Raw genomic sequence first — 13,811 nt, 5'->3', positions numbered from 1 at the left:
GGTTTAAGGGAAAAAGGGAAGCAGAAATAATGTAATCATCTTATAGTCTCAAAAATAAAAGAAATAATTCTTAAAAGGAATTACCTTTTCTCTTCCTCTTTTTTATCTTTATCTACCAAAAAGCTGTCATTTTTAGCTTGCCTGTCCTGTTGGTTTTACCTCAAACTCTAATAAAATGGGACTTAAGCTTTCTTTTGAGTCTATTTCTAAATTCTTTTTAAAATGAGAACCGCAAAAGGGAATCTGGATTCCTTGATTTTTATCATCATTTACATCCATTTGAAGCACTGATGTGTTTTGAGTTTTAAGTACTTGATTTCTCAAGATTCTTTAGAATGGAGAGTTTTGGAGCCCAAAGTGATACCTGATGCTTTGAATGTAGCCTCAGGTGGAGTCTGAAGTGAAGAAGTGTTGGTAAAGTGAGTTAGCAAAGAAAAAGGCTGAAGTGCATCTGATGGGGCTAGTACTAAGTCAAACTTCCCTTTTGTCTGTGTCTGGCAGTATACTTAACCTGAAGGCTCTTCAAGTATCTTAGATATTCAACAATGGAAATGGACTCATAACTGGGAATCTGTAAAGTTGTGCTTCAATTTTACAAAATTAAACACATATATTAGCATTCTTCAGCTAATACCTTCCTATTAATAGTGAAAAAATGTCAACTAGGTTTCTTGAATTTGAATTGTTATTTTGTTATAATAAAACTGTGTGTAAAGATACATAAGGTATGAAATTATATCAATCTAATTAAGAATGTATAATTTATAATCCAATTAAACATACTAATATGTACTAATCTTTTAAATAAATAATTGTACCGAAATACTTTGCATATTACACTACATATATTTATTAACATGATAATATAAATTATTTTTAAAATCTATTAACCAGTGATTACCAATGTAGTTATCTACTATTAGAATATTATAATAATCACATTTAATACTTGTGTTATAAATGCAACATACAAGCTGAATATCCTTTGCTCAAGATGTTGAGGTAAAATAGATTGGAGATATTATTTCATACTGAAATATTTACATATGCATAATAATATATCTCGGGAAAGAGAATCAAGTCTAAAAAGTCACAGTCACTTTATATAATATTTTATACAAAGTGCCTGCCTTTCAACTGTTACCTATTACATAAGTAGCAGCTTGTGTTCTCATGTTAACTACGTTACCCAAAAACCTGTTTACAGGACTAAAGGAAGCCTGTCCCCAGATGGTTTTTGACTGGTTAATAAAGTTACTGGCAGTCAATAGGGAGGACAGGGAGACAGAGGTGGGACTTTTAGGATTCCCAGGAAGGGACTGAGGAAGGAGGAAGAGGGGATTCTGTCATGATGAGGACGTGGGTGATGGAGCACACAGAAGGAACAGGAGGGAAAGACAGCTGAAGTGTAGGTACAAGGGGAAAGTGGGCTGCCCAGCAGGGTCCAGGGCAGCAAAGGTGAAATATAGATTTAGTAAATAATAACTCAGGAATACCAGAGGGGAGTGTGTGTTAGTCATGTGGAGTTAAAAAGTGGCTCAGCAGCTGCCTAGGACATATTAAAAATAAGAATACAGGTATGTGTCTTTCATTTGTGAATCCAAAACACTTGGGTGGGTGTAGAGGAGGCATGCACACTTGCCAGGAACATAAAACAGATTAAATATCTACCACTACACACATGAGGCTAGAGTAGAATTTTCTACATATGATGTCACTCTAGCATTTAAAAGTTTCATATTTTGGAAGATTTTGGATTAGAGCAGCAATTTCTTCAGTGTATTTACTATCATCAGAATTACAATTAAAACAATATTATTTCACTTTTACACTCAATAGAAATGTCTGTATATATTCAGCAAAAGAAAACTAGTCAAAATAAGCCAGAGAAAAAGCCAAAGAATCTCTAATTATTTGAAAGTGAAAAAAATGTTATAAGTGTGTAAATTAATACTGCACAATAAAAAAAAGGTTGATGGATTTACAAAAATGCATAGATGAACATTATAAATAATATAAAGCCAAAGAGAACAGTTCAGAAAATACCATAACTTGTGTATGATGTTATGTCAAGATATTGATTATCTTGCAAGGCAGAAGAATGAATGGAAAATGACCAAAATTTTAAAAAGGCTTTTAAAATGCTGGTAATGTTCTGTGAAAATTCATTCAACAGTATTAACTCATACTAATTTATTTTTTCAGTAAAAATATTATACTTAATATGCTTTAAAGTAAAGTTAAAATGCTGTTGATTTATATGCTACATTTCAATAAGATTTACATTAAAATGACTGGTTAAAATTCTAATTTCTGCAAAAACAAATTTCATTATTACTACCTAAATATAATATACTCACCCTATAGTTATCAGGTTGTAATCTGGAAGGTATTTTATTGGCTGTTTTTGAGAATCAGCTTGGATTGAGCCTTTGAACACTGGACTTTATAGTCAGTATGTGAGCTCTACCTACATGTTACCTGATAATTAACCTTAGAGGACCGTACGTAGCTTGTTGTTAACTGAAACATCCACATACAGAGCATGAATATAGTGCAAAGATATAAAGGATAATAAAAAAAGAAAATTGGAAATGCTTTCAATGCATAATAATTGCCCTTCAAGAGCAAAAGTAAGAAAATTTGCAGGCTTCTTTATAGCATATTTAAAAAGTTAAATACTGAAATTCTTTTAAAACATAGAAAAATGGAACTGTGTGCTACCCTCCTCATCTCCATTGTAGCCTGCCTTCACCAGACCTGCTACACTAGGAGCATCCAGGTCAGACCCTTCCTGCTGCTCCCAATTCCCTGCTGGCCATGTCGCCTGGGGTATGCCCAGCTTTTCTAAGACATGCATGACCCACTGAATTCCATTGCCCAGCACAAGTTTGCTCACTGTAGGCCTGCTGCACCAGGAACATCCAGGTTAGGCAAGCCTTCCCGATATCTCCTACATCAAGAACATTAACTTGCTGAAGAAAGAAATTGAAGAAGATATCAGAAGATGGAAAGATTTCCCATGATCATGGATCAGTAGTAAGATTAACATAGTAAAAAATGACCATCCTGCCAAAAGCAATCCACAGTTTCAATGCAATTCCCATCAAAATTCCAACACAATTCTTTACAGACCTTGAAAGAGTAATTCTAAACTTTATATGGAAAAACAAAAACCCAGGATAGCTAAAACAATCTTGTACAATAAAAGAACTTCAGGAGATATCACTATCCCTGATTTTAAGCTATACTACAGAGCAATAGTAATAAAAGTCACATGGTATTGGAATAAAAACAGGCAGGTTGATCCATGGAATGGAACTGAAGACTCAGAAATAAACCTGTGTACCTTGATAATTGACAAAGAGCAATGGGAAAAAGAAAGCATCTTTAACAAATGGTGCTGGTCTCCATGTAGAAGAATACAAGTAGACTCATATCTATCACCCTGCATAAAACTCAAGTCAAAGTAGATCAAATGCCTCAACATAAAACCAGACACAGTACCTCTAACAGAAGAGAAAGTGGAAAACTGACTTAAACACATTGGCACAGGAGACAAATTCTTGAACAGAACACCTATAGCAAGGCACTAAGACCAACAATTAATAAATAGTACATCATAAAACTGAAAATCTTTTGCATGATTAAGGGCACCATCAATAGGATAGAATACACACACACACACACACACACACAAGAACACACACTCAAGAACAACAACAACACACACAAATAGGACAGAACAGCAGCCTACAGAATAAGAAAAGATCTTCACCAACCCTACATCCAATAGAGGACTGATACGCAAAATATATAAAGAACTCAAGGAATTAGACACCAACAAACTAAATAACCCAAATAAAAAATGGGGTACAGAGATAAACAGAGAATTCTCAACAGAAGAATTTCTAATGGTCCAAAAGCACTTAAAGAAATGCTCAGCGTCCTTAGTCATCATGGAACTGCAACTCAAAATGACTCAGTTTCCATCTTACACCTTTCAGAATGGTGAAGAACAAAAACTCAAGGGACAGCACACACTGGCAAGGATGTGGAGCAAGACATCATGAAATTTGCAGGCTAAAGGATAGAACTTAATAACATTATCATGAGTGAGGTAATGTAGACCTAGAAAGACATGTGTACTCACTTATAAGTGAACGTTAGCCATAAAGTGCAGGATAACCATGCTACAATCATCAAACTCAAGGAAACTTGGTAATAAGGAGGGCCCAAGGGAGGGGGTGTGAAACTCATTCTGAAGAAATGGGTCTAGTGTAGCACCAGGACTTTTCATCATGGTTTCTCATCAAACCCTGCAAACCATCGTCACCTTCCACCACTGGAAGGCTGTCTTTTACATTCAATGAACTGTGTCTAAGATTAGGGTAAGAAATGCCACACCTTTTTTAAACAACTGGAAAAAACACAAAATAAGTACTTCTTGGCACTGCCATTCAAGGCAGACTAAAATAAACAGCCCTGGATTATTCAGTACTATTTATTTCCTGCCAAATAAGCAAGTGTGGGTTTATTTATGTCAGTTAATTGATGAGTTTAGATTAAAGGTTATATAAGCCTGGAGACGTTCCTGGATGGAAAATAAGGAGTAGGCAGAAGTTGTACATCTTAGAAGTCACTCTTACAAGAAGACTCAGACATAACTAGGTCACAGAAGCTACCCTGTGTCCAAGGAGACTGAGTCTAAAATGGTACAGGCTGGTGGAATTTCAGGAGAGCCTTATATTTTAAAGCACTTTAGAGAAAACAAGCAATATACTTTAAAGCCTCTGAACTCCTCATGGTTTTGTAGCCCCTGAGTCCCTGTTGTGCTCTGTTCCTGAGGAGGAATGATCTACCTCCATCTATTCTTTTTTTTTTTTTTTTTTTGACATATCATATAAAACTGTAGTATGGGGAAAGCCAATGGGAGGGACCTACCACTCATGCCTGTGATTCTAAGTAGATGCAGAGTTCCATTTTCTCTTAGCTCTAGCCCAAATCTTTCCTGGATTCTCAACTTTCCTACTGAACATCATCTCAGCCTCAAGTTTCATTTGTCCAACAGCTTGGACTACCAACTGACCCAAGTACCAAATCTCTTCATCATGTCTGTACAGCAAACCTTCCTTGCTTCTGAGTTCATAGGGACCATGTCCATCATCACAGCCATCGGCCAGCCACATCTTTGCTTTTGAGCACTTACCCACAGCCCTGCAGCCAGTCCTCGATCTTATTGATTGGATTCCCTAGAAAAAGCAGACATTGGATGACTGTGGGAACCAAAAAAAACTACACCTCCCTATTTAACTCAGGCATACTGCAAGTTGTCCTTACACAAGCCACAGCATGACCCTTTTACCCATGGTGGTTGTGTGTGTGTGTGTGTGTGTGTGTGTGTATATGTGTGCGCGCCTGCATGCATATAAAAGGAATGTACTCATATATAAAGATGTTGGACATGTCTCCTTTTTTTTGTAGACTTCAGAAAGTTCCCAGTGTACAGACTACCATGCTTTCTACTTCCTTTTCTCAAAATTTGGGAAAAGGGATGGTTTCTTTCCCAAAAATAAACAGTGAGAAGAAAAAAAGGATAAAAGAAGAAAAGAAAAGGAAAGAAAAGGAAAGGAAAGAAAAGAAGAGAAAAGAAAAGAAAAGGAAGAAAAATCACAAAAGGGATGGCCCTGTGCTTTATTTTTCTAACAAATAAACAAGGATGGTTTTACTGTCTTTGTTTCAGACTACATCTCTGGTATTTCTCTTTGAACATCAGATGACATGGGCTTTTGGAAAAAGGACAACTACTTCATTGAGTCTGAAAAATCTTCAGAGAAATTTCTCAAAGGTCACTTGTGTCAAAGTTGCAACCTAAATCTGGGTATAAACTATTTGTAGTCTTGTTACACACACTTAATTCACAGACAAACCCTGTTCTGTTCCTTGACTCATACAGAAGGATATAAAGGTGTCCCTTTTTGTTTCCCAACCATATATGCCTATAGCTGCCTCATATAATTCATGTATCATATGATACTATATCTCTCCCTTACAATCATTGTAAAGAGTCATAATGAGACTTTGTAAGGTTCTACTCTAAGTAGAGGCTATAGCCATCCTGTGCAAATTTGTGCAAGATACAGTGGACATCTATGTAACATTCAGCATTTTCTTACCTTCCTGGAAAACATCATCTAGGCTGGAAGGCTCGGGATCCAGTGCATCCTGCAGAGCTGCTGCTGCTTCCTCTTCCAGGACCTGGGTTTGCCAGTTACGACTCTGTCGTAACCAGGCCCTTCGTTTCTCCCAGGATGTGGGGCTCAGTACCGATGCCTCCATTGTTCGAGCCCACTTTCAGGCCTTCCTATCAAACTGATACCCTCCTGAAAGTTGAAACATGGGGGAAAATATCTTTTACCATCTCTTCATATCAACTCCTCTAAAGGTGACTGTCTAACCGTCTGTCTGTGCAAAGAGCTTTTTCACTGCCTAGTCAGGAAAGAAATGATGCTTAGCCATTTGCTGCTTCAACCCATCCACCACTGAGAGACCAGCTCTTTTGAGTTCAGACTTCATCTTAGAGAACTTGACCTAAGGTTGAGTTCAAATTAACTAACAGACCAGTCAGTTTACCCTCCAACAAGACTTCTGTCTAGCACCAGTTTCCAGGTTATTCCCTAACAAATCTGCATCCCCAGGTTACAAGCCTGTCCCTGCCACTTCACTTCCTATAACCATCAATCAGGAAAAACTCAGTAGTTAAGTTTATGGTTTGGCTTCCAGCACCAGTCAATTATGTTAAAGGCCATAATGCTCCCCCTCTCACTCCCAATCAGAGGTGTGCCAGGAGAGATATCCCCCCCCCACGTTTTTAGATTTTTAAAATTGGATATTTTATTTATTTACATTTCAAATGTCATCTCCTTTCCCCGTTTCCCCTCAGGAAACCCTCTCCCCTCCTCATGTTCATCAAGCCACCCACTTACACTTCCTGGCCCTGGAATTCCCCTACACTGGGGCATTGAGCCTTCACAGGGCCAAGGGCCTTTCTTCCCATTGATGCCTGATAAGGCCATCCTCTGCTACTTATGCAGCTGGAGCCATGGGTCACTCCATGTGTACTATTTGGTTAGATAACCCTTCTTGTCTTTATAAATGCTTGCCTCAAACTAACCTTAGGGCTGCCCCCTCCCAATCTCTTGCATGTGGACCAAGCTCGAACTTGAATAAAGAGACCCTAATGCGATTGCATTGGAATCAACTCCTTGGTGGTCTTTTGGGGTTCACAAATGTTTCCTGGCACACCACCACCAAAAATAGGAATGCCTGAAAAAAATCTAAGTACCAGGTCAAGTATTTCAAGTCAGTAAGTCTAAAAGCTTTAAACATCACAGGAGTCACAGGCCACTGAGGAAATTTTTTGACTTAAAGTATCTCTACTTCTTGTGGTAGCTGAAATGTTCTATTAAAAAACACTTTTCTTAAGGCAGGTATGTTGGTCCATACCTGTAGCTCTAGCACTCAGAAGGCTCAGGCAGACCAATCTAAAGCCACAATTCAATAGAGACTATGTTTAAAAGAATTGTTTTCTTTACTCTTTGTAATTTTGCATCTCAGAATCTAGCATTGAAACTAAAATATTTGAGGAACTGGGGAGATACCTCAGTCAGTTACGTGCTTGGCACACAAGTATAAGGACCTGAGTTCAGATATCCAGCACCTACATATAAGCCAAGTAATTTTAGCTGTGGAGGCAGAGCTGGGAGAATCAATTTCTGAAGTTTGTTCATTGGCTAGACAACCTAGTCAGCTCAATTAGTTTAAGGTTCAGTGAGAAACCCTATCTCAAAAAATAGGGTGAAGAGAGATTCAGGAAGACATTACCATTGTCCTCTGCTCCCCCCTCCCCATTAATAAAAGAAAAGGAAAACAAAAATCTTTAAATTTCCACTTTATTTCATCTGCATGGAGATAGCTTTTTAAAAGTTTAGAATTGGCAAAGTTTAAGAAGGCCAAATTTCCACAAAAGGATGTGATCACACCTTTAGTGTCTAGCTTGTCTTGTCTTTTCTTTTCTTTCTTTTTTTTCTGGATTTGTTTGGTTTTCTAGGAAACACATGAGATTTTCCCCAGGAAAAGGAAAGGAAATAAAAGCTATAATAGAAACAAGACATGTAACTTACTGCCTCAATTAACCAGCAGATCACACCTTCCCACAGTCACTTTCTAATTTGTCAGTTTTCATATTGACTATGAGTTGCTTACTCAGCCTGTTAATGTAACTGTCACTCCACAAATTGCTAGTTAATTTGACACCTTTACACTCTTTCCCAAAATATATAATGCCTCTAGACACAGAATCTGAGGAGAATAGAGGGAAGAATCATTCAGCTCTCCAGATAGAGCTTGAAAAGCAGGAGCTAATGTGAACTCAGTCACACCTGCATCCCTCCACAGCGAGTTAGTAGATTTTCAAAAAGACTTTCAGATCTTGTGCTTCCATCCTCTGGAATGGCCATGCACAGATTCATCTTCAAAATTATATTTCAAACTATTAAAGTCAGAGAAAATAGAAGAGAAAAATATAAGAATTTCAAGAGATTTCACTTAAGACTCAAAGGTACTAAAGCAGCTTTTTTTTTTCTTTTTAATAAATGTTCTGGACACAAACTGTTCTTCTAGTGCAATAAAATTGTTTCAGTTGTTTTGTATTGCTGTATACTGAGAAAAGACAATCTGTAATTGTTTTTGACTAGTCTAGGTTCCTTCCCTTTGGGCCCAGTCCAGGATTTGCCTTCTAGAAAAGGCAGCTTTAGCATTGTAAGATGTTTTTGCACTCCTTTTTGCCTTTTAGGAAACAGTCAATCACTCAACTGAGCTCAGGACCAAGGGAAGCTAGAAAGAGGGTCAGCAGAGGAGGCTGCTGATTTGCTATCACTGGGTGATCCAGGATGAGGAGACTTGCTATCATTGGGTGGATGAGGGTGCCTCCAGAAAGAATTCAGGAAAATTCTCTGGAAAGCCTGAAATTAGAGTGTGTTTTCCTAGTCATGCCTTCTAAAATATTTAATAGACTATTTTCAGCCCAGAAAAGAAGATGCCAAAACTGACTTGCTCATTTCTTTAATTTCTTCACACAAATCACAGGGAATCCTTAATGCACAAGGACATTTTTGGTGATAGAAACACTTAAGAGGACAGGATGCTTCTGGTCTCCATCTGTGCCCCAGAGCTAAGGCTGTCACACAGCCCTCCACACCCAAATTCTGCCCAGGAGAGAGCTGGTCTCCCCAGGAGTGCTGACACACCTAAGATCGCAGGCTCACAGGACAACAGGAGAGACAAGCTCCAGTCAGAGACAGTAAGACCAACTAACACCAGAGATAACCACATGGCAAGAGGCAAGTGCAAAAACCTAAGCAACAGAAACCAAGGCTACTTGGCATTGTCAGAACCCAGTTCTCCCACCAGAGCCAGTCCTGGAAACTCCAACACACAGGAAAAGCAAGATTCAGATTTAAAAATCACATCTCATGATGATGATAGAGGACTTTAAGAAGGACATGAATAAATCCCTTAAAGAAATACAGGAGAATACAGGTAAACAGGTAGAAGCCCTTAAAGAGGAAACACAAAATCCCTTAAAGACTTCTAGGAAAACATAACTAAACAGGTAAACTGAACAAAACCATCCAGGATCTAAAAATGGAAATAGAAACAATAAAGAAATCACAAAGGGAGACTACCCTAGAGATGGAAAACCTAGGAAAAAGATCAGGAGTCATAGATGCAAGCATCACCAGCAGAATACAAGAGGTAGAAGAGAGGATCTCAGGTGCAGAAGATACCATAGAAAACACAAAGAGATGCAAAATGAAAAACTCCTAACCCAAAACATCCAGGAAATGCAGGACACAATGAGAAGATCAAACTTAAGGATAATAGGTATAGAAGAGAGTGAAGATTCCTAACTTAAAGGGCCAGTAAATATCTTCAACAAAATTATAGAAGAAAACTCCCCTAACCTACAGAAAGAGATGCCCATGAACATACAAGAAGCCTACAGAATTCCAAATAGACTGGACCAAAAAAGAAATTCCTCTTGTCGCATAATAATCAAAACATCAAATGAAATAAACTAAGAAAGAACATTAAAAGTAGTAAGGGAAAAATGTCAAGTAACATATAAAGGAGACCTATCAGAATTACACCAGACTTCTCACCAGAGGCTCTAAAAGCCAGAAGATCCTGGGCAGATGTCATACAGATCCTAAGAGAACAAAAATGCCAGCCCAGGCTTCTATACCCAGAAAAAATTTCAATACCGTAGATGTCAAGATATTACATGACAAAACCAAATATATGCAACACCTTTCTATAAATCCATCTGTACAAAGGACAATAGATGGAAAACTCCAATACAAGGAGAGAAACTACACCCTAGAAAAAGCAAGATAGTAATCTTCTTTCAAGAAACCTAAAAGAAGATAGTCACACAAACAATCCCATCTCTAACAACAAAAATAACAGGAAGCAACAATTACTTTTCCTTAATATCTCTTAACATCAATGGACTCAATTCCCTCCCAAAAATACACAGAATAACAGACTGGATACATAAACAGGACACAGCATTTTGCTGCATACAGGAAACACACCTGTATTTTGTAGTGACAAAGACAGATACTACCTCAGAGTAAAAGGCTGGAAAACAATTTTTTAAGCAAATGATCCCAAGAAATAAGCTGGAGTAGCCATTCTAATATCAAATAAAACCAACTGTCAACCAAAAGTTATCAAAAAAGACAAGGAAAGACATTTCATACTCATCAAAGAAAAAAATCTACCAAGATGAACTCTCAATTCTGACCATTTATGTTCCAAATGCAAGGGCAACAACATTCATAATAGAAACTTTACTAAAGCTCAAAACACACATTGCACCTCACACAATAATAGTGGGAGACTTCAACACCTCACTCTCATCAATGGACAGATCATGGAAACAGAAACTAAACAGAGACACAGTAAAACTAACAGAAGTTACAAACCAAATGGATTTAACAGTTATTTATAGAACATTTCATCCTAAAGCAAAATAATATATCTTCTTCTTAGGACCTTGTGGGAAGCCACATGTGCCATTGCAGGGTGGTGCTGGCTACTGTTGGCCACCACGGATACATAGGCAGTAAAGTTCTTTTTGCCATGATGAGGTTTTGAGAATTAACCAAAATTAACCAATCAGATGAGAGACAAGTTAACCAGTCAGATGAGAGACAAGTTAACCAATCAGATGAGAGAGAAGTTAACCAATCAGATGAGAGAGAAGTTAACCAATCAGATGTAGGCATGCAAATGAGGTGGTAAGCATAACCCAAGCACAACCAATCCGGGTGTGAGACATGCCTCTCCTAGGCCTATATAAGCGGCACCAGTTCTGGGCTTGGGATCTCTTCGCCTCTGCAATCAAGCTCTCCCAATACACGTGTGCAGAAGGATCCTGTTGCAGCGTCGTTCTTGCTGGCCAGTCGGGTGCGCGCAAGAGCATCTCATGGTACCTTCTCCAAAATTGACCATATAATTGGTCACAAAACAAGCCTCAACAGATACAAAAAGATTGAAATAATCTCATGCATCCTATTAGATCATCACAGACTAAGGCTGGTCTTCAATGGCAACAAAAACAACAGAAAGCCCACATACACATAGAAGCTGAATAACACTCTACTCAATGATAACTTGGTCAAGGAAAAAAATAAAGAAATTAAAGACTTTTTAGAATTCAATTGAAATGAAGGTACAACATACCCAAACTCATGGGACACAATGAAAGCAGTGCTAAGAGGAAAACTCATAGTGCTGAATGTCTCCAAAAGGAAACTGGAGAGAGCTTACACTAGCAGCTTGAAAGCACACCTGAAAGCTCTAGAATAAAAAGAAGTAAATACATTCAAGATGACAGGAAATTATCAAACTCAGGGCTAAAATCAACCAAGTGGAAACAAAAAGAACTATTCAAAGAATCAACCAAACCAGGAGCTGGTTCTTTGAGAAAATCAACAAGATAGATAAACCCTTAGCCAGACTCACTAGAGGGCACAGGGATAGTATCCTAATTAACAAAATCAGAAATGAAAAGGGAGACATAACAACAGAATTTGAGGAAATCCAAAACATCATCAAATCCTACTACAAAAAGCTATACTCAACAAAATTGGAAAACCTGGATGAAATGGACAATTTCCTAGACAGATACCAGGTACCAAAGTTAAATCAGAATCAGATTAATGATCTAACCAGCCCCATATCCCCTAAAGAAATAGAAGCAGTCATTAATAGTCTCCCAACCAAAAAAAGCNCAGGACCAGATGGGTTTAGTGCAGAATTCTATCAGACCTTGAAAGAAGACCTAATTCCAGTTCTCCTCAAACTATTCCACAAAATAGAAACAGAAGGAACACTACCCAATTCGTTCTATGAAGCCACAATTACGCTCATATGTAAACCACACAAAGACCCAACAAAGAAATAGAACTTCAGACCAATTTCACTTGTGAATATCGATGCAAAAATACTCAACAAAATTCTCACAAACAGAATCCAAGAACACATCAAAATGACCATCTATCATGATCAAGTAGGATTCATCCCAGGGATGCAGCGATGGTTCAATATACAGAAATCCATCAACATAATTCACTATATAAAACAAACTCAAAGGGAAAAAATGATCATTTTATTAGATGCTGAGAAAGCATTTGACAAAATCCAACACCCTTTCATGATAAACGTTTTGGAAAGATCAGGAATTCAAGACCCATAACTAAACATAGTAAAAGCAATATACAGCAAAGCAGTAGCCATCATCAAACTAAGTGGAGAGAAACTTGAAGCAGTCCCATTATAATCAGAGACTAGACACCTATAGACTTCAATATAGAATCCTTCAATATAGGATTCGAAGTCCAGAGCAATTAGACAACAAAAGAAGGTCAAAGGGATACAAATTCCAAAGGAATAAGTCAAAATATAACTATTTACAGATATGGTAGTATACTTAAGCGACCCCAAAAATTCCACCAGAGCACTCCTAAACCTGATAAACAACTTCAGCACAGTGGCTGGATATAAAATAAAAAAGTAGCCTTCCTCCACTCAAAGGATAAACAAGCTGAGAAAGAAATTAGGGAAATGAAACCCTTTGCAATAGTCACAAGTAATATAAAACACCTTGGTGTTACTCTATCCAAGCAAATGGAAGATCTGTATGACAAAAACTTCAAGTCTCTGAAGACAGAAATCAGAGATTTCAGAAGATGGAAAGATCTCCCATGCTCATGGATTGGCAGGATTAATATAGTAAAATGGCCACCTTGGTGAAAGCAATCTGCAAATTCAATGCAATTCCCATCAAAATTCCAACTCAAGTCTTCATAGAGTTAAAAAGAGCAATTTGCAAATTCCTTTGGAATAGCAAAAGTCCCAGGATAGCGAAAACTATTTTCAACAATAAAAGGACTTCTAGGGGAATCACCATCCCTGACTTCAAGGTGAATTACAGAGCAATAGTGATAAAAACTGCATGGTATTGGTACAGAGACAGGCAAGTAGATCAATGGAATAGAATTGAAGACCCAGAAATGAACACCTATGATCACTTGATCTTTGACAAAGAAACTAAAACCACCCAGTGGAAAAAAGACCACATTTTCTTTTTTCTTTCTTTTTTTTTTGTGTTCAGCTTTTCATTTTTAATATTTGGTTAAACAAAATACATCTTCATAAACAAACCCAGCACAAGGCCAACA

General features: G+C 37.6%; 1 protein-coding gene across 2 annotated transcripts in view; it reads right to left on the bottom strand.

Annotated features, from left to right (window-relative positions):
- Tespa1 (thymocyte expressed, positive selection associated 1) overlaps positions 1-13,811 on the bottom strand; it is a 93,867-nt gene that overhangs the window by 11,880 nt on the left and 68,176 nt on the right. For both annotated transcript variants that reach the window (XM_021175048.2, XM_029482182.1), the window contains 2 exons: positions 6,177-6,383; positions 5,210-5,252 (listed from right to left, as the gene is read on the bottom strand). In XM_021175048.2, the coding sequence (XP_021030707.1) occupies positions 5,210-5,252; positions 6,177-6,339 (206 nt within the window). In that variant the 5' untranslated portion in view covers positions 6,340-6,383. The remainder of the gene's footprint in view (positions 1-5,209; positions 5,253-6,176; positions 6,384-13,811) is intronic.

The sequence above is a fragment of the Mus caroli genome, chromosome 10, assembly GCF_900094665.2.
Source record: "Mus caroli chromosome 10, CAROLI_EIJ_v1.1, whole genome shotgun sequence".
NCBI lineage: Eukaryota > Metazoa > Chordata > Mammalia > Rodentia > Muridae > Mus > Mus caroli.
This window is presented reverse-complemented; position numbering and strand designations above follow the sequence as displayed.